At 54.6% G+C, this 27,895-nt stretch overlaps 1 protein-coding gene across 1 annotated transcript in view; it reads left to right on the top strand.

Moving 5' to 3' along the window:
- The first annotated feature begins 6,040 nt into the window (after positions 1–6,040).
- Positions 6,041–27,895, top strand: part of IQSEC1 (IQ motif and Sec7 domain 1) — a 164,142-nt gene continuing 142,287 nt past the window's right edge. The window contains exon 1 of the mRNA XM_029919185.1: positions 6,041–6,393. Within this exon, the coding sequence (XP_029775045.1) occupies positions 6,371–6,393 (23 nt within the window). The 5' untranslated portion in view covers positions 6,041–6,370. The remainder of the gene's footprint in view (positions 6,394–27,895) is intronic.

Here is a 27,895-nt window from a genome sequence, read left to right as displayed (position 1 = left end):
GGGATGCAGGGGTGATTCCCAGGAGGGGAGGCAGCTGGGCAGGGAGAGGTGTTGGCTGTCAAAGCCTCAAGACGGTTCCCTTCCTCTGGGAAGGACACATGTCTTTTTATCTCTTTTTGTCTCTAAGTGCCCCTAGTGTGTAGACGGACCTGGCCCAAAACAAAAAGCAGTCAGCATTCTATGGATGAAGAAATAAGCAAATGAGGAATGAGTGTGGCTCTGTGGTCAGGGAATGCTCTTGGCCCTACGAGCTGGGGGCCGGGCAGTAGGTGGCCATATTTGCTGGTCCCCAGCCGCATACACAGCCCAGCAGGACCTCGAGACCACCCTGCAGACCAGCCTCTGGCAATGACATAAGGTGGCCATAGAGGGCTGCTGTCCCCTTCATATGGGCCCAAGGCCTTTCCACTCTGTTTCTGAGGAGCGGTGCCAATCACCAAAAATAGACCCAGATAGACACACACACACGCAGATGCACACGCACACGGAGACAGAACTTTGCAGCTGAGGAAAGCAAGGGGGATTCCTGGGAAGGAAAGTGACAGTCACCACCCCCACAGGGACCACGGATAACCCTGTAACCTTCCCCGAACGCTGCCACATGTATCCCTGGTCTTTTCTGACTCAGCTCATGAGCCATCCCCGCTGCCCTCCCCACGCCTGCCCTGTGCCCACCCTGCCTGGTGTCCCTGGCATCAGCACCGGGTCCCTCAGCCAGGGACACTTGGACCCGGGAGGCCAAGGGAGGGCTTCAGGCGAGCAATTTTCCTTTCATAACCCTATTTATCTGAATATTCATTTGTGGTGAAACTAGCTTCTCAAGTACACGATTTACCTCAGTGACAGGATGTTTGGCTTTTAAATAAAAACTATTTTTAGATTTAAAAAAACTACTGGTCAGATTCGTCAGAAGGGTGAGAAATGGGAGGCGCTGTGAGGCTGGTCTGGGGCACACCAGAGGCTCTCATTTCAACGGGGGTGGTGGGGACGTGTTAGCCCAATCCGCGAATTTCAGTCCTGTGCCTTTTCTGGCAGCCCAGCCGGCTGGAGAGCAGTAACCACTGTGGCTGACGCTTGGGGGGCAACAGCCCTACTAGCTCTGGTCTAATGTTTACGCGGCAACTCCCTTTGACCTTGCCTGGAGGTAGACAGAGATGCCCTGTGAGCCTAGGTGCATGGATGTGGGGCTGACGTGGGTCACCCGCCCAGAGTCACACGGCTGGTGGCAGAGGTGGCTCCTGGCCTTGACTACTGGGCTACACTGCCCGCTGTGAAGGTGCAGGGGGTAGGGGAGTGGGGAGTGGAGAGGGACATAGCACCTATTAGCTGCAGTGGCTGGCAGAGGAGGGAGAACAGTAAGAGAGGGAGCCCGCACCCCAGGGCACACTCAGACCCATCGGCTCTGGCTTAGTGTCTGGCTGGTCCATCCTACCCTGCTTCACCCTACACGGGCCTCAGGAAGGCCAGCACTTGGCCAGTGGTGCCTCTTGTTCACAGCCACGCCCATCCTCCTCCTCAGCCAGGCCTACCTCCATCCCACTAGGGGTCTCTTGAAGGCTCAGAGTGGAAGCTCAGAAAGGCAGGGGCTGTTCCCAGCACACTCTGCTCCTGCCAGTTCTGGCCCTCTAGGTGAGCGGCACAGAGAGCCCCAGCCCTGCAGAAGCCAAAGCACCAAGCAGCACTCCCTCCCACGCCTCCCCCTCCCTTACCCCCAGCCAGCAAGGCCCAGACGCAGCAGGAGTTTCTGCCCCAGCGTCCTCCTGGCCACAGCCCCCTGGCTTCTCACGGGCCTCAGCCAGCTCCTGAGACCAGGGCTGTCCTTGGCAAGACTGGCACAGCCGTGGGAGAGCAGAGACCAATGCCAGCCTGTGGCTTCCAAATCTCCACTGGTCAGGGCTCCGAATGGCATTGAGAAGGGCAGCATTTCAGTGGCATGTCAGAGACCCCTCCTAAAGCCTGCCCAGGTACTTCTCCCCAAGTACCAGAGACAGGGCACCTTGATAGGACTTGGTGCACTGCAGAGGAGGTGATTGCCAAGCTTCCAAAAGTTCACACGCGTCTCTCCAAAGATATTTGCTGTAGCTGTCCCCTGCCTGCACGTGAGGGACGGAGGGAGAAGAGGAGGGGGGAAGGGGTGCAAATGGGGAAAGGGGTGCAGACACAAAGGAGGGCTGTGCAGAGCCTGCCAGGCCTCTGTCAGCAACAAGAGCCCAAGAGCCCAACCCATGGCTGTGATCAGAAAAGCCTAGGATTTGACAACTCAGCAAAGAAGAATCTGGTTTAGAGATTCCATCATTCGGTGTCCAGAGTAGAATGTTGACTGGGGAAAAAGGAATGCAGAAAGTGACCGCCAGCATGATTCTGTTCGTGTGAAGTTTAAAAACATGTGCAAGCATTCCTGCCCTTTGTGGGCACCTGTGTGCGTGAGAACACTGTATAGGAATGATTCTCTTTGCAGTGAATTCACCGTGTCTATGTGAGGAGGGAAGAGCGGGGAGGAGGTGGAACAGAGGCTGTGACGCAGCTTCCGTCAGATTTGTGATGCTCTAATTCTTGTGGTAGGCACTGCATACATCGCAGTTTACTGTATTTCTCTCTCTCTCTTTTTTAATGTTTTATATTTATTTTTGAGAGAGAGACAGATGGAGCGTGAGCGGGGGAGGGGCAGAGAGAAAGGAGACACAGAATCTGAAACAGAATTTAGGCTTTGAGCTGTCAGCTGTCAGCCCCTATGAGGGGCTCAAACTCACAAAAGGCAAGATCATGACCTGAGCCAAAGTCGGACACTTAAGCAACTGAGCCACCCAGGTGCCTGCCCCACTGTATTTCTCTTTATGCCTTTTGGTGTATTTAAAGTTTGGAAAATTTCACAACTTAATATGATGCCATTTTTTAGGGTCTGTCCATGTAATTCTTTTATATTTTCTATAGGCATATAAATATGGTTACAGGCTTAGCCAAAGTTCTGGAAGCCTGTGTTCCAAACAAAGGACAGCAGTTACCTCTACGAAGGGGGAGTAAGATGTAGGGGTGTGGTCAAGGGGACTTTATTTTGTTGAAAGATTATTTGTGTAATTAAGGTTCTATTTCTTTCAAATGTAAAGCTGAAGCTGAAAAGGAAATAAAAATCCAGGATTTGAAGGATTTGTGATTCTGAGCTTTGAAGATTCAGAATGTTGACAGTTCTGTTTCCATGGCTAGAACAGTTGGTGGCCTGAGGACAAGGAGGGGGCTCCATGCTGCCTCCGTGGAAGAGGTTGAGTCCATGGGACTCCCTGTGCCTGTTAGCCTGCAGGTTGGAATTTTCCAGGACAGGAGAGGAGTCCTAGATGTGGAAGACTTCCCCAACTACTCTTTGTCCGACACTTTCTCATTCTTGTCTGGGTTGCTTCCAGGTGGGCACAGGTACAAGGTGTGGGGGGTGTGTTGGGGGTGGTGCAGGCATTTCCAGAGGGTCCTTGAGAGTGAGTGGCAGCTGCAGATGTCCCAACACCAATTCCCTACCGGGCCTCAGATCCACGATTTTGGGAGACTCCCTGGTGCCTGACCTTGTGTTGGACAACCTCCATCGGAAATCAGAAACAGCCCCCGTGTCCTGTAAACACAGCCTGGGTGCCTACACTCCTGGCACTTGCTTCTGAATTCCAGGGTCTTTGCCATCTTCCCTGTTTCAAAATAACAGCATTACATACAAGAAGCAGACATGTAAGTTTGTTTGTAAGGAGGAAATACCAAAAAGCAGTGAGTATGCAGATGGGTGTCATGCCACCACCCCTCCCCCCACTACCCCTCCCCTCCAGCCCCAAGGGAGGCTCCCTGGGGCAGGAGAGGAAACCCAGGAAAGGGAAGCTGGTGCCCGCTCTGTGATCAGGGCCCTCCTGTGCTCTGAGCCTCAGTTTCTTCTTCTGGAAAACAGATGTGATAAAATAATCCTCACTTGGAGGAGGCCATGAGGGGAGTTGCTAGGGCCCGGGCTTGGGAGTCACAGAGATGTGGCTTCCCATCTGCTCTGCTGCTGTGTAGAGGTGAGACCTCTCTGCATGGGAGGGGAAAGCAACCTACTTTGTAAAGTGCCTCTGAGAACTCTCTAGACATCAGAGCTGAAACAAAACGATCCTGCTGAAGCCCTCATGGCTGTAGCTGTTGCTCTGTTTGCAATGTTATTAAAAATTTGTTCACTTCCAGGAGACACAGGGTTGGGGGCAGGAGGCGGGTGGGATCTGTGACATGTTAAGCCCACAGAAACATGAATTATGTCTATGATTGCATTTTTCTCGGAGAGGGAAATTCCCGGTGTAGGAAGCTTGGTCATTCAAAGATTTGCCGTAGGAGGGTGAATCGAGAAGCATCGTGCAGTTCTGATGCCATTTACCAGTCATTCAGATGCTCTGCTCTACCCTGGCCCCATCAGGGACACGGAGCCAGAGGAACTGGGTACTAGTCCCACTTTTGCCGTGCAGTGCTCTGCAACCTCAGCACATCACTCACCCTCTTTGAGCCCCATTTTCTCCACTGTCCAAAGGAGGGACCGAAACTCAAGGATGCATCATCTCTCCTTCCCCTAACCTCAGTGAGTCTGAGAGTCCAGAGAGAATAGGAAACAAGAATGGCCCTTGGAGCTGCCGAGGGTGTGTGGGCTTTCAAACCTTTTCATGTAATCTTCCCAAAGCCAGGATCTGGAACCAGACTCCCCTGGCATACCGGTCACCAGCTGTGAGTCTGGGCTGGCTGCTGCATCTCTGGCTTTAGCTTTCTCCCCTTAGAATAGGATGATAATCTTATACCTCATTGACGTCATAAAGATTACAGTGGACATAAAAATTACAGGTGTGTATGTATAATGAGATAGGCTTTGGATTCATGATTTGCAGATGAGGAAACACACTCCGATCAGTTAAGCATCAGGTAAGAAGAGAGAGATCTGTGTATGAAAGAAAAGTGAATCTGAAGGGGAGAGGGGGATGCAGACCTCTCACCTTCACATCCCTGTGGCTCACCAGCTGCAGCCACACTGGCTTCTTCAGTGTTACTCACATATGCTCTGCCCCTTCCTGCCTCAGGACCTTAATACAGCTCTTCCCTCTGCCTGGAATGCTTCTTCCCTAGATCTTCTGTTATTCAGGGCTCAGCCCACATGTGCCCTCTTAGAGAGGCCTTCCTTGAGCACTCCCTCGGATGTCAATGGCTTCCTCCTTCCCTCCTGTTTTCCCCCTCCCTTCTGCCTCTTCAGCTTTACGTTTTGTCCTCATCCTTACCATGTAAAATTATATATTTGACTGCATGTTGATTTCCTATTTCCCTCTTAAGAGGTAAACCCCATGAGAGCATTGCCTTGTTCGTCCCTGAGTGGCCAGTCTAGAAGTGCCTGGCATGTGGAAGTTGCATAGGGGGGCTTGTTGAATAGATGAGTAAGTGAACAAATGAACTCCACGGCTAGAGCAGGAAGTCTCCCTGGCTCCAGGACATGGCCGACACCCATAATAACAGCTGTGCATCTGTGCAGCTACTGTGTGTAACAAGCCCTCTTGGAACCCTGTGCCATAGCCATTACGATCCCATTTCACAATAGCATAAATCGAGGCTCCCAAAGGGGAAGCGGCTTCTCCAAGGCCTCAAGGCCCTTAGGAGTCAGAGCCAGCCTTGGAATCGGTGGGCCTGACTCCAGGGCGCCAGCCTGTTGCACTCCGTTGCTTGCATGACTCCGTGCCAAAGGCAGAAAAGCCACCCTGGAAAGCGGCGTCATCGCAGGCTCTGGACAGCGCGTGCATTTTAGCAACAAGATTTCCAGGTTTCCAGAGCCCAGCCAGGAAGGGCCCCAGCAGGCTTCCGCACCCTCGCGCTCAGCGGGAGCTTTTCCGAGAGCGGTTGACTTTGCATCGCGGGCGCCGCCGGGTGGCCGCGCCTGATGCTGCAGTTGTCATGGCGACGAGCGCCTCGGCGATTGGTCCAGCGCGGCCGCACTACGTTGCTCCTGGGCGCGGAGGAGGGGGGGTGGGGAGGCAGGCTCTCAAGCGCCCGCCCCTCCCCGGATGCTGCGAGAGCAAAGCGGGCGCAGATTCCCCCCAGCACCCCCCTCCTCCCGGCGCTCAGCCACCCCGGATGTGCGGGAGAGAAAAAGCCCGAGGTGGCCCCAGGTAGCAGCGAGGCCGACGCCCCCGCCCAACCTGGCGACCATGGTGACTGGAGGACTTCGCAGGCTCTTGGGCATGGTGTGAGCCCTGCTGTGCCCGGGGCCCCTAGGAGCCCACTGCGGTCACCCCCTGCTCCCGCCGCCCCCGGGAATGTGACTCGCCCCTCGACTTAATTTTATTCCCTTGAGCCTTCCCAGCTGGAGAGAGAGAGAGAGAAGGGGAAAATTGCCCCGGACAGAATGGCTTGCAGAAGACGCTACTTGTGAGTATATGTGGCAGGTTTATGCCTGAAAGTCGGGCTGGAGACCAGAGGGGCCCCAGCTTGAGCCTGGAGCTGGAGCAGGGGCTGGATGGGGGGGAGGAGTGGGATTCTGTGCAGGTGTCTTGCAGAGGGAGCTGGCCACCGGGCAGAGGTGCCAGCGTTTGTGCCCTGCAGTGGAGGTATTTGTTGGCGGTTGACGAGGAGGAAAAGGCTGTTAGTCAGCAGATCTCCATTGGGCTGTGAAATTCCCTATGTCTGAGAGCAGCTAATCCCCTCAAATCCATATACAGGGTCTTCCAGCCACCACTACCATTTTGGCTTTTGGCATAATCCTCAGCATGACAATTCGGAAACAGCCTCTCCTGCCCACTCATTCGTGACTGGCACTTCAGCCATGCCTGATGGAAGGCTAGCAGGAAGGTCCAGGCAGGGACAGGATGCTGAGTCCTCCATGGACAGGTGAAGGTCCGACTCGCCATCTAGAGCAGGGGCACTGGTGTCCTGTGCCACGCAGGTGTTCTGTGGGCTAGTGGCAGAGCACTCGTCTGCTGGGCCCACAGCCAGCGGCAGAAGCTGTTAAACTCTGCACGGGGTGGTGACATCACGGGTCCAGGTATTTATGGAAACCAAAGCCCGTGCCTCATTAAGCTAGGCCTCCCAGGGGACAGCGGATTAGAACGCCAGCTTGCCTCGCAGCTCTCTGGGGCTCACTTCGCTGTTCTGGGGCGAGGAACCTTTGGTCTCTGGCCTTGCAGCATCCTCTGGGGCTCGAAGCCATAGGGTGAGACACAGCTCCACATCTCCACCTCCCGTAGGCGATTTGCCCCGCAGCTCAGCTGTTCAGGGCTGTTCAGTGACCTCAGACCTTGTAAGGTTAGAGAACAGAGTTGGACACTCTGGGGCTGGGCTCCGTCCCCAGGACTAGAAAGGAGAAGCCTTATGTATGGGGACCTCTTGGGGCCACTCTGAGGCCTCACTACCCCATACCATGACAAGGACCTGTGGAGCTCCTAAGCCCACCCAGCCCCCTCAGTGAAGGGACAGCTCTCTCGCTAACTGAGCGGGAAGGAAAATAAACATACTTCTTGCCACTGTGCCAGCAGACCCTGGCGGGAGCCCTGGGTGGTGGTGAAGGTGGCCTGCATCTACCGTTCTCTGTGAGGTTCATTTGCTTTTTTAGTGGAAAAGCCCACAGGTTGCATTGTTGTTGTGAGCAGAACACCCCAGTGTTCTCACTCCCTGAGACAAGGCCTCAGCAGTATTTCCGGAAACAAATAGTAAATCTTCCCCCTGCGTGGCACATCCACCACTGTTGTTGGGAAGAGGTCCTCCCCAGGCGGCCGTCTTCTTCCTGCCATATCTTTGCCTGGGCCCAGGAGCTGCCCAAGCCTACTTTGCTCGTGATTTTGCCAGGGACACAGTTGCCCTCCAAAACTGGCCCCAATGCCAGTACAGACTTGTTCTGTATGCTGGGAGCCCTGGAACCTTCACTTTAACATAGAGCTCCTGGCGGTTTTGTCCTCTAGACAAGCTAGCCCTGCCCAGCTTGCCTGGGAGAGGGGCTGAGCCAGTGCAGGTGGAGGGCCTGTTGGGGGGCTCTATGCCCCCTGGCTCTCATTTGTGTGGGTGTTCTCTTGCCCCTCCTGCTCTCAGGCTTCTGCAGTCTGGTACGGTGATATCTAGGCTAGTCCCCCAGGTGTGGCCACTAACCTGTGGCTACCAGAGTTACAAAGAGGCTGGGGAAGGGGTGACTGCAGACAAGCCATTGCCCCCTTTGTTTTTAGGGAAAGATTTGAGACCTAGACCGGGCCAGCTTGACAAGGCTCCACAGTGGACGCTGGGTACTGTGTGTTTGCTCCCCACTTCACTGTCACCCAGAACCAGGACTCTCCTGGCACCTGCTGCTCGACTTTCATTCCCAGGGCTTTTGATGTGGTGCTGCGATGGGCGAGGAGGAGCTGAGTGTCTCTAGCTGTTTAACTTTCAGGGCACCTGGAAACCCAAGCACAGTAGCATCTAGCCAACATACCACTGTACCCTTTAGCCTCTGAGCCTTTTCTGCCCAATTGCCTTGTTGGTTTTCACCAACTGCTATAAAAAGGAGGTATTCTTGATCTCATCTTACAGAAGAGGAAACTGAGGCTCAGGGAGGGTGGGAGCTTGACTGAGGTCACATGGCTGTTTCCTGCTGTGTACTTGGCAATGGGGTCCCTCCCCCAGTGTGCCACATGCCAGACTCGCTCCAGGGTCCCCATGCGTGGCAGGATCAGAGTGTCCTGTGGCCTAGAGGAGCCCTGCCAGCTGGCCTTCCTGTCCTCCACCCTCTGGGTCCCATGGAGCAGCCCCTGAGAGAGTGTTATGCCATCTGGGCTTTGTCCAAGGGTGGGTACCCGCTGGGGGGGGGCTCAGTCACAATGGTGGCAGAGCAAACAGAATAAGGGATGACAATACCACACCAGGAGATTTATTAATGAAATGGGGGAAATCATGAGGCTTCTAGAATCAGCTCCTTCATCAAATTTGCTAACAACTGAGATCATTACTCTACTGACAGCTTAATTAATGGTGTCTTAATTAAGGTCAGCCCCTTTCAGACTGTAACTACGCTTAACAAGGTAACCACCATCACCCCCTGCTGCCTGAATACTAGATCCTGGGCGGCCAGGAGCTTGCACTGAGTGTGAAATTCAGAGCTTCTGGGGGGTTGGGGGCTGAAGCGGGGCACCTCCTGCTCATTCATTCATTCATTCATTCACTTGCTCATTCATTCGTTTCCTATTGCTGGAACTTCCGTGACTCCTCTCCATTTCTCCAGCGTTTCGCGCCAGACACCAAGTCTAGCTTGCCTATCCCACCTGACATTCCTCTGCTCCTTCTCCTCCCAGTGCTGGCTCCATCTGCCCACTGCTGCTGGTTGATTGGTTCATCTGCACCACTAGATCATTCCAGGGTGGAGAGGCTGACGGTGTGTTAGCTGCTGCTACTTCTAGCCTCTAGAAAGCACAGGCATATAGTAATTGCTCAGTAAATCCCTGTTGAATGAATGAATTATGCATCTGCACCCGGTATGGCCGAACTGCCCTAAGCAGTGGGGCACATGGGGGAGTAATAAATAGTTTCTGCCTTCCGGGAGCCTGCAGGCCGGCAGGGGGAGACAGACATGAATGGATACTGTCAATCCATGGTGTCAAGGACCAGGACAAGAAATTGACCCAGAGACGGGGAGGGTCACCGCATCCTACAGCAGGCATGTAGTGTGAACGGGAATTTGCCAGGACCTGGTGGCCTGCAGGCTAAGAAGGAGTGTGTCTCGCTACCCGCAGGTCGGCTAATGCAGGGGCCGGGAACCAGGATGCGCCCGAGACCGCTCCCGGATCATGGTCTAACCCTGGCTTTACTGGCAACAGGGGCCTAGGAGCATTGTTGTTGGGTGCTGACTAAGCACCCACCAGGCTTATTTGAGGCCACTTTCCCCTTTCATGCCTCATCCCACCTGCACTCTGACCCCTGTTGTCTCTCTCTCAAGCTCACACTCACCCCTGCCCCTAAGTCCCTGAGGCACTGGCCCACCCAGGGTCTCTCAGAGCAAAAGAAGGACATTCCACTCCAGCTCTGGCTCTGCCTTGCTTTGTAATCCTGGGCAGGCCTCTTGCCTTCTCTGGGCCAGTTGTCATCTGGAAGCAGAGCGGCAGGGTCAGCCCCTGCCAGTTAGAGGGACACACAGGCCGCTGGGAGGAGAGGGGCCAGTGGCTCCAAGAAGCAGAAACTGCATTCAGGCATGCTGGCTCTTTCCCACACACCCGAGTCTGTCTGTCATTGTGGTCACTGTGGAGCCATCGTCCACGTGCCGATTCATTCATTCAACCCTGTGTGTGTGCCAGGCCTGGTTGGGTGCTCATGATGAATGGCTGTGGTCCACAGGAGAGGTAAACAAGGTCACAGAGGCCCACGCCCTGCAGAGATGGAGGGAAGAAAAGAGGGTGGACACCAAGGAGCTGTGGGGTGGCCCTGCTTGCACACGCCCCGTCTCAGGCTCCAGGGCTCCCTGCCACCTCCTGCTCCTCCTGCCCTGCCCTGACCCCACTGCACGCCACTCCTGCCCAGGCTCTCAGGAGAGACAGCTCACGCCACCATGCTTTGGCCCCTGCTGGTTCCTCTTCTGGGAATACGCTTTCTGTCCCTCACCTCAGGCGCCAGCATCCCATTGTGCCTCTTTCTTGAGGTCCCCTCCCTGAGCTCCTGCAAGCTCGGTCCTCCCGTCTGTCACACTACAGGCCCCTCTGTAGTCATCAACTACCTGCATCTCTGTGTCCCCCACCAGACTCGGAGCATCCCTTGTGGACAGGGCCCTGCCTCTGTTTCTCAGCAGTCCTGCAGGCCCTGGCCTGGCAAAGCACCAATACCCTTTTTTGAAAGGTGTGTTAAAGACATATGACATAAAATCTACCATTTTGACCATTTGTAAGGGTGCTGTTCAGCGGCATTATATGTATTCACAGTGTCGGGGCACCTGGGGATTCAGTCGGTTGAGCATCTGCCTCTTGATTTCGGCTCAGGTCATGATCCCAGGGTCGTGGGATCAAGCCCTCAGTGCAGAGACTGCTTGGGATTCTCTCTCTCCTTCTGCCCCTCCCCCCCATATTACACACACACACACACACACACACACGCACACACACACACACACACACACACACTGTTGATCAACCATCACCATCACTGTCACCACCACCCATCTCCAGAACCTTTTCATCTTCTGCAACTGAAACTCTGTCCTCATTAAACACTAACTCCCGCTCCCCTCCCCCAGCTCCTGCAGCCACCATCCTACATTTTGTCTGCTCTAGAGACCTCCTGTGAATGAGATCATAGATAGGGTGTTTGTGCTTTTGTGACTGGCTTATTTCACTGAGCATAATGCCCTCAAGGTTCATACGTATTGCCACCAGGTCAGAATTTCCTTCCTTTCTAGGGCTGAAAAATATTCCATTGTATGGGTACGCCACATCTTTATTAGTTCACCCATCAGTGGACTCTTGAGTTACATCCACGTTTAGCTATTGTGAACAACACTGCCATGAGCATGTGTGGACTAATATTTCTTCATGCTCATTCTTCTTTCGGTTATATATCCAGAAGTGGAAACACTGGATCGTCTGGTAATTCGACAATTAGTTTATTTAGTTTTTTAAAACTGTTTGTTTATTTTGAGAGCAGGGGGAAGGGCAGAGAGAGAATCCCAAGCAGGCTTTGCACTTAGCATGGAGCCTGACACGGGGCTCCATCCCACGAACCGCGAGATCGCAGCCTGGGCCCAGATCAGACGCTTAACCAGCCGAGCCACCTGGTGCCCCTGTATTTAATTTATAAAACAGTTTTTTAATGTTTATTTCTTTTAGAGAGAGACAGTGACAGAGTGTGCATGGGGGAGGGGCAGAAAGAGAGGGAGACACAGAATCTGAAGCAGGCTCCAGGCTCCAAGCTGTCAGCACAGAGCCCAATACGGAGCTCGAACCCATGAACTGCGAGATCACGACCTGAGCCCGAGTCAGACACCCATCTGACTGAGCCCCCTGGGTGTCCCTATATTTAATTTTTTGAGGAACCAGGGTACTGTGTGCCACAGCAGCTGCACCATTTTACATTCCCTCCAACAGTGCACACGTGTTCTAATTTCTCCACATCCTCAACAATACTCGGTATTTTGTGTTTTGTGTTTTTCATAATAATCATCCTCATGGTGTAAAGTGGTCTCCTGAGTTACCCTTTCTTTAATAAAGGCTGAATGATGCAGGCCCCATACTTCCTGATGGAATGCCTCGCCCCAGGGATCCTTGGGCATTGACTCAGGAGGGGTGGGACTGGCTGGACACCCGGCACTGCCTTCACTGGGGTCTCTGTCCCAGGACAGAGGGGAGATTTGGGGGCTCTGGGCCCGCCATCCAGAACCCAGTCCTTAGGACATTAAGCATTCCAAGGCAATGGGCCTTCTAGGGGTGGCTGGCACATAGTAGGTGCTCAAATAATTTTTAATCACACGAGTAATCACACACTTGCTTGGATCCAGGTTTTTTTTGTGATCATTTATTCATATAATTGAGAGAAAATTCATCCACATGGTACAAAAATGTCTGTGCACAGGGGCACCTGGGTGGCTCAGTCAATTGAGCGTCTGACTTCAGCTCAGGTCATGGTCTTGCAGTTCATGAGTTCGAGCCCTGCATCAGGCTCTTTGCTGACAGTTCAGAGTCTGGAGCCTGCTTTGGATTCTGTGTCTCCCTTTCTCTCTCTCTGCCCCTTTCCAGCTTGCACTCGACAGAGTCTTTCTCTCAAAAATAAACATTTAAAAAAGTATCTGCACACAGGGCAAAATCAGATTCTTCCCTCCTATCCCTCTACCTAGAGGCCACTGCTGTGTCCATTTCTTTTTTTCTTTCCCTCCTTCCTTCTTTCCTTCCATCCATCCTTCAGGAATTTCTGTGTATTTACATATGTGCTTTGTTATTGAAATACATCAGCTACCAAGCCAGTTACACAAAGCAGTTTCATTTCCAATCACTGGTTTGCGGTTCCGGATTTGAGCCAATTAAAACCTAGCAGCCCTTATAGGAAGCGGCAGTCTCCTTGGTGGGAGGCCCTGACCCACCAGGCCTCAAGGGAGCCAAACCAGTTCCCCATAGCTTTACCATTGTCACCTTGGCGGACTCTGTCTGAATCAGTCCTATGGGGCACATTTATTAGCACACGTTCAGCACGGGGCCTACGGGACAGCAACCCCTGCCCTTGGGGAGACAGATATGAGTGGAACTCTTCATGTGGGGACAGAGAGTGCGCTCAGGGGCTTTCTGCAAGGCCACACTGCCTCCTCCCGGCCATTGGAGATGGGAGCAGATGTTTTGGGGGCCTCAGGGAAAGGTGTCTGGCTGGCAGGGGCCAGAAATCTAGCACCATGCACTTTGCGGGGCAGGCCTGCACAGCCAAGAACCTGCGAATGTCTAGCCCCAGACTGACACAATTCAAAATCTGTGTGTTATTAACCGAGCCTGAGACCTCACTCCATTCGACCTCCAAACCACAAAATGCATTTCATGCGATTTTAATTTCCATTGAGTTTTCCAGGAACACAACTGCTCTTCTCACAGTCGAGGGCAGATCAGACTTTGATATACTCAGAGCTCTGCCGAGAGCTGTCACCATTCAAAGGATACCGTCACGGAGGGCAGCATCCCCTGTGGCACTGACTGGCCAGCAAGCCCCTGTATCTGTCTGGGTAGGAGCCACCGTCACCTAGAGAGGCAGGCAGCTGACTTCCTCATTTGCCCTGTGGGACCGCCAGATCCACCTCTATCACACCTGACGCCTGTCACTTCCTTGTGGGTCACTTTCATTGTGGGTCACTTTCCTCCTTTTCTGTGTTATTACAGTGAAGGATTCTGTTGACTTTTGTTTTAAAATATGTGTGTAGAGAGATCATGTTATTTATGAGCTTCATTTCAGAACAGAGAACGGGGTAGCACAAAGTTTGGGTTGTAAAGGAGGGGGTGGACGAGGGCTCCTTGTAGTGGAACGAGTGCGTGGTTTGACTGGGAGGGCAGGTATGTGAACCTGCACGTCTAATACCAGGACACAGAACTGAACGCACATGGGTGCACGCACACACGCCTGTGAGCAAGAGTAGAATGGGAAGTCTAGGATGGCGACGGCACGTCAGTGTCCTGGTGTGGTGTTCTCTACTTTTGTGAGATGCTGCCGTGGGGTAATTGAGGTAAAGTGGACACAGGATTTCTCTCTATTATTTTCAGCAGCTACAAGTGAATCTACAGTGGTCTTAAAATACAAAGTTTAATTTTTTTAAAAAGGCTGAGGATAGGTGCTAGATCTAATGGGGTACGAGACACGAGGACCAGCATCCCCCTGTCTTTGTCCTTCCAGGAGAGGCTCATGTGGTCACCGACCTCTGCTGCCCTCCACTCCCTGATGGATGAGACCCCTTGAACTCCTCTCCCCAGCCAGGGCCAGCTTCCTTCCCTACCCCAGAAAGACAACACAAGCCACTCTTGCTGCTAGCAAGTGTGAGTCTGGAGCTCTCCCCAGAGACCCTTACTCTTCCCGAAGCCCCCCTCCCAAAGCCTGGGCCTGGCCCCATCTAGAGGCCTGCCTCTCCCCTGTGCCCGCTGACCATCCACTCCTCCGAACCCCCTCAGCCTCTGCCCAGCACCGCCTGGAGGAGTGATAACAGCCACCTCATTCTTCCCTGCCCTCGGGTCCCGTTCTCGGCCTCCCACCCAGCAGCCGGGACACACAGATCAAATCTCCCTTCAAATGCCATTTGAAGGCAAGAATGTAACCCAGCCAACTAAAACCAAAAGGTTAAGGGAAGGGAGTGTTTTTGATGAGTCTGTCGCCCTGCAAATTGACTATTCAGTGAACAGGATTTTGGTAAATTGACTTGTCACAGTTTGAGGGAGAGCCAAGACAAGGCCGGTAAGGCTGGGGATGGTGGGGTGGAAGCCAGACCGAGTGTGGTGTCAGCTCAGGGCCCAATCCACCTGGGATCTCGGGGGCGGGATCCCTGGACAGACCCCAGCTGAAGGACTCTGGACTCCTTGGGTCTTGTTTACCTGATCTCCCGGGGATGAGCTGGGGGCACGAGGCCTGGGCTGGAGATGCCCCATGACTCCCAATCTCCCGTCACGCCTGACCTTGTTGGATGCTGGCGCGCTGGCCCATCTTCAGAGGGACAGATCATCCAGTTGTGACAGGGTCCCACTGGAGCAGCCTCAAAGCTTAACGGGCGGCCAATCTGAGCGTGGCTAATTCCAAGATGTTTTGTTGGCTTCGGTGGCTCCATTCCTCGTCAAGATGGTCCCGGCATCTGTTTGGAATGGTTAATCAGGGAAGCAATGCATTTTTAATCACCACAGCCCTCACTGAAAATCACAGCTTGGGCCTCGCATCCCTGCCTGGGCCCTGAGATAACACAGAACGCCTTCCTCACATTTGCTCTCATTATCGAACAAGAGAGAACGCCCAGCTTCACCCAGTTGTCGCCCACATGGCTGCAGGCACCTTCCAAGTCCCTCCACCCCCATCCTGGGTGGGTTTCAGTCCCCAACAATCTCTAGGGCTGTGAGGTGAACAGACCGCCTCAGAGGGGCTCTCTGAGACCGGGTGGGCCTGGTGGAGCTGGGAGGGGGCGCCGTATGGGGTTCTCAAGGCCTTTTCCAATACCACCCCCTGCCACAGGGCCCAGCCGCCCTCCAAGAAGCTACTCAGACAGAAGCCCATATCTGCCACCCAGTGGCAGTGTGACTTGGGACAGAGGGCTCAACCTCTCTGAAGTTCCGTTTCCTTTTCTGTAAAGTGGGGCCGGTATTCCAGCTTCACAGGGTAGCCATGAGGATTCAGTGAGGTAACAGAGCACGTGGTGGGTCTGTAACCTGAAATATTAGTCTCGTACCCTACCTTCCCTGGATTCTCACTGCACAGAGATCGGCTTTGGGATACACTGGGACTTAAGAAGCATGGGCATCTGGGAAGGGAAGGAAGCCAAGCTGGGGCAGGGAGCGTATTTCATCCAGAAGCCCTTGGGTTGCAAAGGGCAGAAAGTCAGAAGAGATCTGAATGCTCCTGTTAGGATGCAGCCCAGGGGTCTGCTTCAGTGTGGCGGGTGCCCAGAGCCCCAAGACTCTGGGCACCGTCTCCTATTTGTCTTCCCCTGGGTTGTGTTCCCATGTGGGGGCTCTGGCCTCCCATCTTACTGGTCAGCCCCGGGGTCCATGGCCACTTCCCAAACCAACTCCATGGTCCGGGGAGGCCGTATGCCGGGAGGCCAGCCTCTGTCACTGGCTGCCTCTGGAGCTGTGTGGATGGGGTCACCCCACCTGAACCACAGCACTGGGAATCTAGGAGGGGGATTCACATGTGTGTGTTTGGGGGGTATGGTAAACTGAGGCAACAGACAGCCCGCTGAGTATATGTGGAATTGGAGGGCCACACAGGCCAACCTGGCAGCCTCAGCTGGCTAGTGGGCAAACGTACACAGCTACCAAAGCCACAGGTAGGCACAGGGCCACAGGCCTTGTCCCACGCAGCTGGCCCCTGGCTCCAGCACAGAGCCTGGAGTCATTGACCCCGAGTGCCAGGGTGTCTGCATAAATCCCAGGACCCCGCTCCCTGCCATGCTTGGGACCAGCTGACCTTCCACCCCAGGCTGCCACACCTCCGTCCTTCTTAGCCAGCTGAGACCTATGAACAAGAAATCATTTTTCTTACCATTTCATCTTTGCTCTTTTCCCAGTAGTATATATTTAAAGGAGGGGGAAAAAACCACTTTCTTTAAGCTGCCTGGGGCATGGTATGTTTCCAAAAAAAGAAAATCATGTTTCATATGGACCTCACATCCTTTTTTTACTGGCAAGTCAGGGAAGGGAACTCCTGTTTGCGCTTTGTCTCCCTGGAGGGGAGCAGTCTGGGGGAGAGCAGGGCCGGGGCTGTGGGGCAGGCCTGCCCCCACATCTGTACATGGGCCATTCCCGGGCCCTGAGGCCAGAGTGAGGACTCACCCAGAGGACTTCAGGCAGCACAGAAGGGTTCTCAGGAGAGAGCAATTTCTCAGCCAGGGGGCAGCCCTCAGATGACCTGGGATGCTGCAGCTGGAAAGAACAGCGCCGACATTTGTCCATGGCACTTCCCAGGTTAGAGAGCCTCCTCCATCCTGTCCTTGCTCCTTAGACATGCCCTTAGCCTGTCATTATCCCTACCAGGCCACTCCAGACAGGGACCTGAGCCCTGAGAGGACAGGGCTCTCCCCACGGCCACCTAGCCTATCAGTGGAAAGCCAGGGTATGGACTTGGGCTTGGGGATGCCAGGGCTGCTCACGCCCTCTCCTAGGGCCACATCTGTGTCACTGACATGGCACACGTATCAGGCCATAGGATCTCTGGGCCAGACCCCCAGGAGCCTCCCAGCCTCCCCCTACTTGCTCCCTCCAGCCACACCCCACTCCTTTTTGTGCTCTGCAACTATCTCTGTATCGACTGAGGGACCAGAGACCCTGGAGACTATGCCAAGGAGGTGACACTTGAGCCAGGCCTTAGTGACAGGCCACAGTCTGGTGCAGAATAGCCCTCAGTGTTTGTCACATAAGAGAAGGATGTCCCTGAAGCTTTTTGTCTGTCCCTCTTTCACACAGAAAGTGCTTTCCAGAGGGTGACCTCCTTCCCATGCCGGGCCTGGACAGTGGAACAGGCATTATGGTTCAGCCAGAAGTGGTTCAATGGAGAGGCCGAGGCAGCTCACAGAGCGGAGTGTCCAATGAAGGCTAGCCTGAGGCTGGGGGCCCAGGGAGGAAGAGGAAAGCATCAAAGGGGTCACAGGCTACAGAGATCTGGCTTGGGGGTCTGTGTGGGTGGCAGTGCTGTCACCAAAATGGACCCCCCCCCCATGGAAACTGCTGGTATAGAGAGATGCCTGTGGGGCAGGCAGGGGGGATCTGGGGGAGCGTCTTGCTGGGTATTCCGTAGGTTGGAGTCTGGGGAAGTCAGGGACTGGGATGGACTGCCACCCTCGCGCTCCAGTGGGGATGCTACCTCTATCCACCCACTCAGCTCAGCATCCAGCCCTGCCCAGCTGGACAGGGACAGACTGCCTGCTACTGCAGCCACCAGCCTGCCCCGTGGGCCAAGGACACCCAATGCCTGCCTGGGCTCTAGCCATCTGCCCAGAGAATGCTCTTGTGTCCCAAGCAGAGACCAGACGTGTGGAGAACATTCTGTGATGGCATCTTGCCACCCTAGAAATAGAAGCCCCCACACTGTGGCCTTCACACTGAGCTGTCTTCCTCTCCAGCTCCTCCCTCTTGTGAATGGATGGTGTAGGTTAGGGCTCCCCTTTTATCCAGAGGCCACCACACCGCTGGATCCAAGGGCTCGGAGTGGCCACGAGCTCTGCCTGCAGACACCACCCCCCATCCCCCGCTGAGCCTTCGGGGTCCTTTGCAGCCCTCCAGAAGCTTGGCACACCTGGTGGCTCCTCAGTTAAGTATCTAATTCTTGATCTCAGGGTCATGAGTTCAATCCCCAAATTGGGCTTTATGCTGGGCTAGAGTGGTGGTATTGGGGGTCTCCGTGGGCCTCCCTCTCCAAGCCAGGCTTCCTTCCTGCAGCAGATGCCTGGCCTGGCCCCATCCTGCCTCAGGCATTTACCTTGGCTTGTCCATTACATAGACCCCTACCCTTCAGAGCCAGCAGTCACTTCTTCCTAGGACCTTTTCTTGGCTAGTGTCTAAGGGAGCCCCCTCCCCTGTCTCCTACAGCTGCTCCCACTTTCTGTACTCACCCAGGTGGCCTTGTCTGTGTGTGTGTTTACTTTCTTTGTCTGCCCCCTCCCTCCACATGGACAGAGCTGGGTCTCTCATTCACTCCATAACATCCTGTGCTCGGACTAATGCCCCTGATCACATCTGGGAGCCTCTGTTTCCTCATCTGTGAAGTGGCGATAAGGACATCCCATATGGCAGTCTGGCTGTGAGGGTGATGTGAGTCAGTCCTAAGCTCTTAGAGAGCCTGGCCCAACGTGGGGGCTGTGTGGTTAGTAGGTGGGATGAATGAATCACTGTCCCAAAATGGCCTGAGACACCTCCCACCCCCAGAGTGAAGAACCACTTCTTTAGACAAACACTGTCATGCTGCAGGTAGGGAAACTGAGGCCCAGAGAGGGACTAGATGCCCTCCAGGTTGCACCCAGGGCCCCTGCCTGGCCACCTGATCTCTCTCTCCACACCCTTGCCCAGGGGTCATTGCACAGAGATGCAGTCCACCCCCAGTCCCCTGCCAGCAGGGAGTTTTCCAGACCCAGGCTGAGCTCCTGGGCAGAGCTGCCTGGCAGGGTGGAGGAACATAGAGACCAGCCCCATGGATAATTGTCTCTGTGCAGCTGGGCAGCGGGACCCCAGGCTGGCAGGCAGGGCTGTCTGGGGCCCAGAGCCAGGACAGGAAGGCTGGGGGGCAGGGGGCAGTCCTCTGTGGCCTTCTCAGAGGGAGGCCCCAGGTGGGATTTGGGGGACTGGGTGGGATAGCCCGAGCATGTGCCAGAATGACAATACTGAACATCCGATGGTGTACTCGGTGCTTCCAGTCTGTCAGCTCCCAGGAGCCTCATCAATGGCCTCTGAGGCAGGAAGAAAAGCCCCGTTTCATAGATGAGGAAGCAGAGGCTGGGGCATGGTCAGTTCACTTATGAGACCAGAACTGGGGACCCCAGCCAGTGGGCAAAAAGCCTTCTCCCTCAGAGTAAGGGCACCTTCTCTGTGTCTGCTTCCACAACCTCAGGGAGGAAGAAGATAGCACCCTGCTTACTGATCGGTGGGGGCTGAGCCCCAGGCCATGGGCTTGGTTGTTTGGTCCTTTTCCCCCTACAGCCGGCAGAGGGTCAGAAGCATGGGTGTGCCATTGCTCACGCCACCTCTGTGGCATGTCACCCGCCTGGTGTGGTATGAGGGCATTCTGCATGGGGCACCCAGCACCTTCTCACCTGCCCTCACCTCTGCCCCAACAGAGAAACTTCTGGAGCCCTGAGATGGCCAAACGCTCACTGCTAGTGATGTGTTGGTCCACCCCCTTGCGTCAGCATGCATGTGTACCCAGAGACATCAAAACATCCCCACCCTGTGACCCAGAAGGTCTAGGAACAGGTCCTAGAGAAACACCCCAGCCAGTGCACAGAGGCCGCATTGATGGGACTGTCCCTCCACCTTATTTACCAGGAGGGGAGAGATGGACCTAAGCCCAGGGCCCACCTGAGGCTGTGAGGAATCCACAGGGGTTCCAGCAGCTTCCAAAGGGGTGACGTGGAGGGATGTTTGAGGACCTAAAAACATGCTTGAGACAAATATGAGGTGAGAGGGTAGATGTATTTTATAGAACAGAATGTATTTCCGTGTAACCAAAAAACATTTATACACCCAGTCACAGGCACACATTTAGAGAAAGGCCCAGCTGGAAAATACCCTCAAATAGTTACGCTGGTTAGTCCCTAGAGAGCTGGGATGATTTTACTTCCTTGTTGAGCTCCACTGTAATTTCTACACTTGGTGCAGTGGACATTTATTGCTTATTTAATGAGAGGGAGGGGGCCATGCAACTGGGAGGGGCACAGCCTTCCCGGCCCCTCTGGAGATTGACGTAAATTCCACAAATACATCTTTTCCAGGGCCTGTGACAGTCTGGATCTGGCTTCCCTCAAGTTCCCTCCTGGGTCATGCCTCACCCTAGACGTGGACTTGGCTACTCACCACTTGCTACAAGATAGGAATACCCGGAGAAGCTCCTATGGGCTTTGGGCTGACTCTCTGCTGTAGGGGGGCTCCCAGGAGGGTCTCCTCCTGTGCCAAGTGGTCTTTGGAACCTCCTTCTCCTCTCTGTCCCTGCTCTCTGTTTTCTCCCCATTCCTTCTCAGGAACAGACAAGGTCCCCCCTCTGGCCCGAGACACAGTAACTCTGAGCCACCTGTGGCAGCCTGGACCCACTGTAGAGCGCTCCAGGCATCCTTTCCAGAAAGCACAGGCTGCCCAGAGGGATAAAACTGACAGAACTTTCCAAGTTCAGAAGCTCCTAGGGGATTAGCTCGTTGCCTATCAAACCCATCTGGGAGGCTTTTAAAAATGAAGGTGCAGGGCGCCTGGGTGGCTCAATCAGTTAAGTGTCTGACTTAGGCTCAGGTCATGATCTCACATTCGTGGGTTTGAGCCCCGCGTAGGGCTCTGTGCTGACAGCTCGGAGCCTGCAGTCTGCTGACAGTTTGTTTTCATGTAAATTTATGTTGAAATACAGTGTCCAGCTTATTGAATTGTCACAAACAACACACTGCCCCTCTCCCTCTCATGCTCTGTCTCTCTGTATCAAAACTGAATAAAACATTAAAAAAAAATTTTAAAACGAAGGTGCACATGGACAGACATTTCACCAAAGAAGATGCACAGGTGGCAGCTAAACACACAAAAGAATGGTCAGCATCCTTGGCTGTCAGTGAAACGCACGCCAAAACCACAGTGAGCGCCATAGCTGTTAGCATGGCTAATGTAAAAAATAGTAGCAGCATGAAAAGCTGGCAAGGATGCAGAGAAACTGAATCACTCCTACCTGGCTGTTGGGAATGGAAGGCGGTTCCACCACTGGAGGACAGTTTGGTGGTTTCCTCTCAAAGCAAAGGTACGCTTATCATATGACCCAGCTATCGCACTCATGGGCATTTATTCCAGAGAAATGAAGACTTAGGTTCACGCAAAATCTTGCATCAGAGTGGTCAAAGTGGTTCTAGTTGTAATAGCCCCCCAACTGGAAACTGCCCAGGTGCCCTTCAGTGGGCGAATAGACAGACGGATGCATCCGTGCCACGGATGAGTATTCCACAGCCATCAAGAGGAAAGAAGTAATGATAGAGTCAGCAAGGTGGACGGACTTCCAGGGAATTACACTGAGGGAAAGTAGCCAGTCTCTAGAAGTTACACACCATACGATTTCATTTGTATAGCATTCTTGAAATGGCACAGTTCTCGAGACAGGGACGGATTGGTGGCTGTCGGCAGGAAGTGACCTCAGAGGACCGGTGAGCGTGGCTAAGGGGGGTTGCCACAGAGAGCCTCGTGAAGCAACTGTTGTGTAATTGATCACCGCGGCGAGGGCGAGTATAACGTTCCGTTGAGACCCATGCCTGAGCGCTCACACGCATGTGCTCGTCTAACTGGCGAAGTCAGAATAAGATTACCTATGCCAGCTTCCTGGTCTGGAAGGTGTCCTGTAGTTGTGCAAGGTGTTATGGCTGGAGGAGGCTGGGATGCGGGTTCATGGGACCTCCCCGTGCGTTGTATTTTATAACCTCCTGTGAAGCTATGGCTTTTTCAAAGTAAAGAATTAAAACGAAACCAAGGGGGCGGGGGGGGACCTGTTAAGGCTCAGTCAGTTAAGCCTCCGACTTCAGCTCAGGTCAGATCTCACGTTCGTGGGTTCGGGCCCCGCGTCGGGCTCTGTGCTGACAGCTAGCTCAGAGCCTGGAGCCTGCTTCTGGTTCTGTGTCTCCTTCTCTCTCTGCCCCTCCCCTCTCACACTCTGTTTCTCTTTCTCTCTCAAAAGTAAAAACATAAAAAAAAACAACTTTAAATGTATAAACTAATGGAATCTTCCCAAACGACTACAGTTGAGGATACTAAATGGAGGCACAGAGAGGTTCAGTAACATGCCCTAGGTCACACGGCTAGTGTGTGGGGAAGCTGGGATCTGAACCCTGACTCTCTGGCTCTAGAGCTCATGTTCTAGACCTTTAAGGTCTAACATCTCCATATTACATGTATGATAAAAGCTAGGTGTCTCCCATATGCACACACTGGTACTTCCTGGTTTACAAAGCACTCTTTCTTTGTGGGTAACATCTCATCTATATCTCATCTCTCATCATCTGTGTGAAGTGATGTGACATGGAGCTGTTATTGGCATGAGACGGGGTGGGGGGGGGAACCAGGCCGAGAGTCTCTGCTGCCCCCAAGGTTGGAACTGGGGTGTGAGCTCGGATGGTTGGTTCTAAATCCAGGAACTCTCAGCCAGGCAGCCTTAACCTGGGCCTGTCCTGCTCAGGCCTGAGCCTTTCCTGTTGGCAGCCAGGCTGAGCGGCAGACAGTCATGAGCAAACCAGGCCTCAGTCTGTGACTCCAAAGCTGCATGACACAGCAGGGCACCTGGTGGAGGTAGGGTCTCCTCTTAGAGCCAGTCCTTGCTGGGCTGATGGAGGGTCAGAGAGACACCAGGAAGGGGACTGCCAAGGGGTTCAGGCCACTGAGAGAACCCCAGGGATGGGCAGAGACATGGGGGGAGGAGTGGAGAGCCCACGCAGATTCCACCACCTGGCACATGGTTTAAGGTTGGGCCACGGCAGGCCAGGCCAGCCCTGCATGGCTGTTAGGGTCCCTCAGTCCTGTGGGGGCAGGTGGCATTGAGCAGACAGTTGCCATCTTCACATCACACGCATACTTCAGTGACCATAACCCTTCAACATCTTGGACCCGTGGTCACAATATGGGGGTTGGGTACCTCCTTTATGGGCTCTGGTGAAGACTAAGTGAGTTGATGGCCGTTAAGTGTTATGGGAACACTTCCTAGCACACAGTAGCTGGTCAAAATATGCTCACAGCTGTTGGGGAAGTGGGAGAGAGACAAAGAAAGGAAGAGAAGGAGGGAGAGGGGAAGGGAAGAAGGACGGGAGGAAGTGGTCTGCTTAGAGGGTCAAGGTCGGCAAAGAAGGCTGCACCAATTGGAGGTGCAATTTTCAGGGCGAGTAGGTGCTTGCTATGGGATAAAGAGGCAGGGATGGAATGGTGTTCCGGTGCAGAGTGCCCCAGATGATTGGTACCCTCAGCATTGGTAAATCCCTTCTGCCTCGTGAGGTGGATGCAAGGGTTAGAGGAGGAAGTGTTCGGGAAAAGCACCTGGCACTCGGTGGGCCCTCATATTGGTAACTCCTCACATGGCACATCTGCATCGGAGAAGCCAGTCACTGGGGGGAGGTGTTGAGCACTGGGTCCCCTTGTCTGGACTAAGGTTCCCAAAGGCAGGAATTGCTTGCCTCTCCCAATTTAGATGCTGGTGTGGGATGGAGATGCCATTACCCACCAGAGCAGGTGCAGGACAGCGAACAGTCGGCACAGTGAGTGGAGGGCTTCCTGACACAATCCCTTATGTCCCCTTTTCTTGTTGAGCTCTGTTGGCAAGGCCCTGTTGACACAGGCACTGTTGTGGGGACCACGGTACATGGCCCTGGGGCAGGGAGGGAGGCTTGTCTGTGGTCTCTTCTGCTGGGGCTGGAGAAGGGGGGGGCTCCTGGGGCAGGGCTTGGTTCTGGAGAATCTAATCTGCTGGATATGGGTATCCAGCAAAGGAGCAATGCTTTTGCTGGACCAGAAGTGCAGGTCAGCATGGGCATGTGGAAGGGGGTCAGCCTCCAGCAGGGAGGGTTTCATCAGGGCTGTAGTAAGGGCACACAGGTAAATCGAGGCTGAAGCTCAGATGACCCGTGGTGGGCACTCAGCACTGGCTCAGAATGGCACAGCCCCAGCACCAAGCACAGGCCCACAGGAAGCAGGGGCCCTAGGTGTCTGAGACATTGGGTGGCGGAGAGACGGTATCCCTTGAGGAAAAGCAGCATGGCGTGGGAGGAGAGGCGTAGCCTGGGGATAGTGCCTCCTCCACGGGTGTGTCCAGTGTCATAGCAGCTGCTCCCCGGGAAGGCAGGGATAGGGGGTGCGGGGGGGGGGACAGGCCACCGAGTCGTGAAAAGCATGACCCCAAAAAGCCTCAGACACTGGCCACACCACCATGCATAGCAGACAGAGACTCCTGTTTCTGCACAGTCCTTCCTCGTCCATCATTTGCCCCTGTGAGTGATTCACTCACCCTCCTTTTACAAATGTGGACACTGAGGCACAGAGGGGTGAAGGGACTTTTACCAAATCCGTGGTGAGCAAAGGCAGAAAGGGCTCAGGCCTGGAGTTGGGCTGTCTCTGGGCCTGGAGCCAAAGCTGGACACCAAGTCTCTCTGCAGCGCCTCTGGGCTCTAGGCACAGAGATCGAGGGCCTGGCCTGTGGTCTGCAAGGACTCAGCGGGGAGGCCTTTTTGGGGACAGTGGTCCCAGGCCAGACACACCTGAGTCCCAATCCCAGGCCAGCCTCTCAGAGCTGTTAGACTCTACCCATGGTGCTTCCCCTCTCCAAGCCTCGGTTTCCTCACCCACAATGGGGGCTAAAAGGCTGCCTCACAGGCTGTCGTAGGACCTCGGGCAGGGCTCCCTCCCCTCCTCTGACTGCACCCACCTTCCTTCAGTGGAGCCAACAATGTCCAGGACACACAAGGCATTTGGAGAGGGACACCCTGATGGAAAGACACAGATAAATGGCTTAGCTCTTTTGACATGGGGCCCCGAAAGAAATAAAACAGAGTGAAGAGTGGGGAGCATAACGGGCTGGGGCTGCTATAGACACCAAGGAAAGGCCTCTCAGAGCTGGTATGTCTTGAGGGATGGGGACTGAGCATCCTAAGTGAAGGGAACAAGTGCAAAGGCCCTGGGGCAGGAATGAGATTGGCATGTTTCAGGAACAGCAAGGTGGTAGGTTGAGTGGATGTGGGGGTAGGATGAGAGGAGAGTGAGGAGGAAGGGGCCATCTCATGCTTGGCAAGGGTTTGTCCATGACAGGGGAGCTGGTGAGCCGAGCTGCACGCTGGCAGGCCCAGCCCCCAGTTGGGTCTCTGACTACAAAGAGCCTCAGGCTAGGAGACTCCCTGTGGGATCTTGGGGCCTTGGCTTCCCCAGTGAACAGGAAGTAACTGGACTTGATGTTGCTAAGGATTCTTCGCAACTGAGCTCTCTGAACCGGGGTATGGGATAGAGAGAGAGGGAAAGAAAGCACATGGATTCTTACATGTGGGCGCTAAACACTTTCAGGGGCTGCTCACCCATCCCAGGGCCTGTCCTGGGACCACCCCATGTGGCCTGAGCTCGCTCGGCCCCTGGAAACATTTGTTGTGTGTTGGGGGATCACCGGTAACCCTGTCTCACTTCTGCCACCCCCAGGAGCTCCCTGGAGACTCAAAGCAGCCTGTCCCCTGACCACTACAGGAACTGTTGCTCCCTCAGTCTGGGCCCACTCTTCCCATCGATGCCGCGGGTGAGCCCCAAGAGGCATTAAGGGAAATTAGTACCCCCCATTTGGCCCTAAAACTCCCCCTGGGGACCAGAGGTACTGCAGACACATCCCCTGAGGACCCGGCCAGCTAGGAATGGTCCCCTGAGGACCAGGGCTCAGCTAATGGCTCCTCTGAGACCCAAGCTGGTGAGTCCTCTGAGGCCAGCCTGTAGCTACTGATTCCCATGACGACTAGGCCGCAGCCCAAGGGCAAAGCTACTGCCTCTGGTTGGTTTGCAGATTGTGGTTAGTGGAAGTGGGGGTGTCTGAGGGCTTCTGCCTTCATGTGTGCTTTGTATCTTGGCGTTTCTATATGGCACCTTCAGAAGGCAGTGTCTAACTTTACAAGAAGGGGTTGGAGACCGAGGCACAGAGGACAGTCCTCCGGATCAGAAGCCAGACCATTTCTGCTCACAAGCAAGGGATGCAAAAGACCAGTAAGGGGCAGCTGGTCCTGGAGTGGCATTGGCACGGGGTGCCACACCCAGTGTGGTGGCATGTGGTGAGGGGGGAGCAGACTGGGCCACGTTGAGTAGAAATAGGCACGTCCCTTTCCAGGGATGGGAGAGGGACCGCTGCCAGCAAAGGGCATGCTTGGTAGCTGGACATGGAGAGCTGGGAAGGGTGAGGCAGAGGGTCGGCCAGAGCCAAACCACACCAGGGAGCACCCTGAAAAGCCCACAAGGTGGTGAGCCCACTGTCCCAGCGCTGGAGATCCTGCAGGGCCTGGACCCCCCCTGCTGGGGGCAGGACCAGTATATGCTTGACTGGGATGAGATGGTCATGGCCACCGGCTCGGAAACCCTGAGGCTGCCTGAGGCTGTGAGAAGGGCAGAGTGGGGGGTGCCTTCCTGAGCCTGTCCCATGGCAGCCACTCAAGCACTCAGATAATCCTGTATGGGGACCCTCCGTGGCCACAGCTACACATGACCCTAACAGGAGTGCGTGTACAGCGAAAGCTGACCGTATCCCGCTTCTTCACAACCACACAGAACTGAGTGTGAGTGTGAGCCCACTTTATAGAACCCTTGTTCACAATTCTCAGCTAGCGAGCAGAGCTGGATTTGAACCCCGATCCCGCCTGGATCACTGCCCACGTCGACATGCCTCCTACACCCACAGCTCTTGACACAGCACTTGCACCATCTCACACATGCAGCGTGCAGAGCACAGGCACACTCTGTTCCTCATACAGTCAGACCCTTGTCCCATCCCTCCCGTGCACGGGCTCCCCCCACTCTGTTTTTGAGGGCTCACAGCAGGACGCCCCTGCCTGGCTGGCCCAGGGCGTCCATAGCAGTATGGACTGACCCCAAGGTGAGAGCTTCACAAAACTCCTGTCACCCAGTGAGGCCACCAGCTTCTCTGAAAACCACCCCATTTCAGATGGGGGGGACGGGCTCCCCCGCTTTGTCCCTTCCACCTCAGCTAGTCAGCACTCTGCTAGGGGGCAGACAGGGAAGGCTCTAGAATGAAGAGGGGGAGGCTTTTGTCCCAGAGTGCCTGGGAGTTGGGTGGGGGTTGTCATGTGTCCCCCTCCCCCCCTCAGGCTTAACCCAGACCCTGCTCTCTCCAGACCTGGAAAGCATTCAGGGTCATGGTCTCGGTCAGGGAGTGGCCACAGTAACCACCTCCCTTGAGGCTGGCCGCACTTGACCCAGTGCCTTCACAGCCCTAGAGGACCAAGGTAGGGGTTAGAGCAGAGAGCAGGACCCCCCTCAGCTCTGCCCGTTCCCCCTCCTCCACCCAGCCCTTATTTCCTAAGAACCTGTGG

The sequence above is a fragment of the Suricata suricatta genome, chromosome 12, assembly GCF_006229205.1.
Source record: "Suricata suricatta isolate VVHF042 chromosome 12, meerkat_22Aug2017_6uvM2_HiC, whole genome shotgun sequence".
NCBI classification, from domain to species: domain Eukaryota; kingdom Metazoa; phylum Chordata; class Mammalia; order Carnivora; family Herpestidae; genus Suricata; species Suricata suricatta.
Note: the sequence above shows the minus strand (reverse complement) of the source record. Positions and strands in the feature narration are given on the sequence as shown.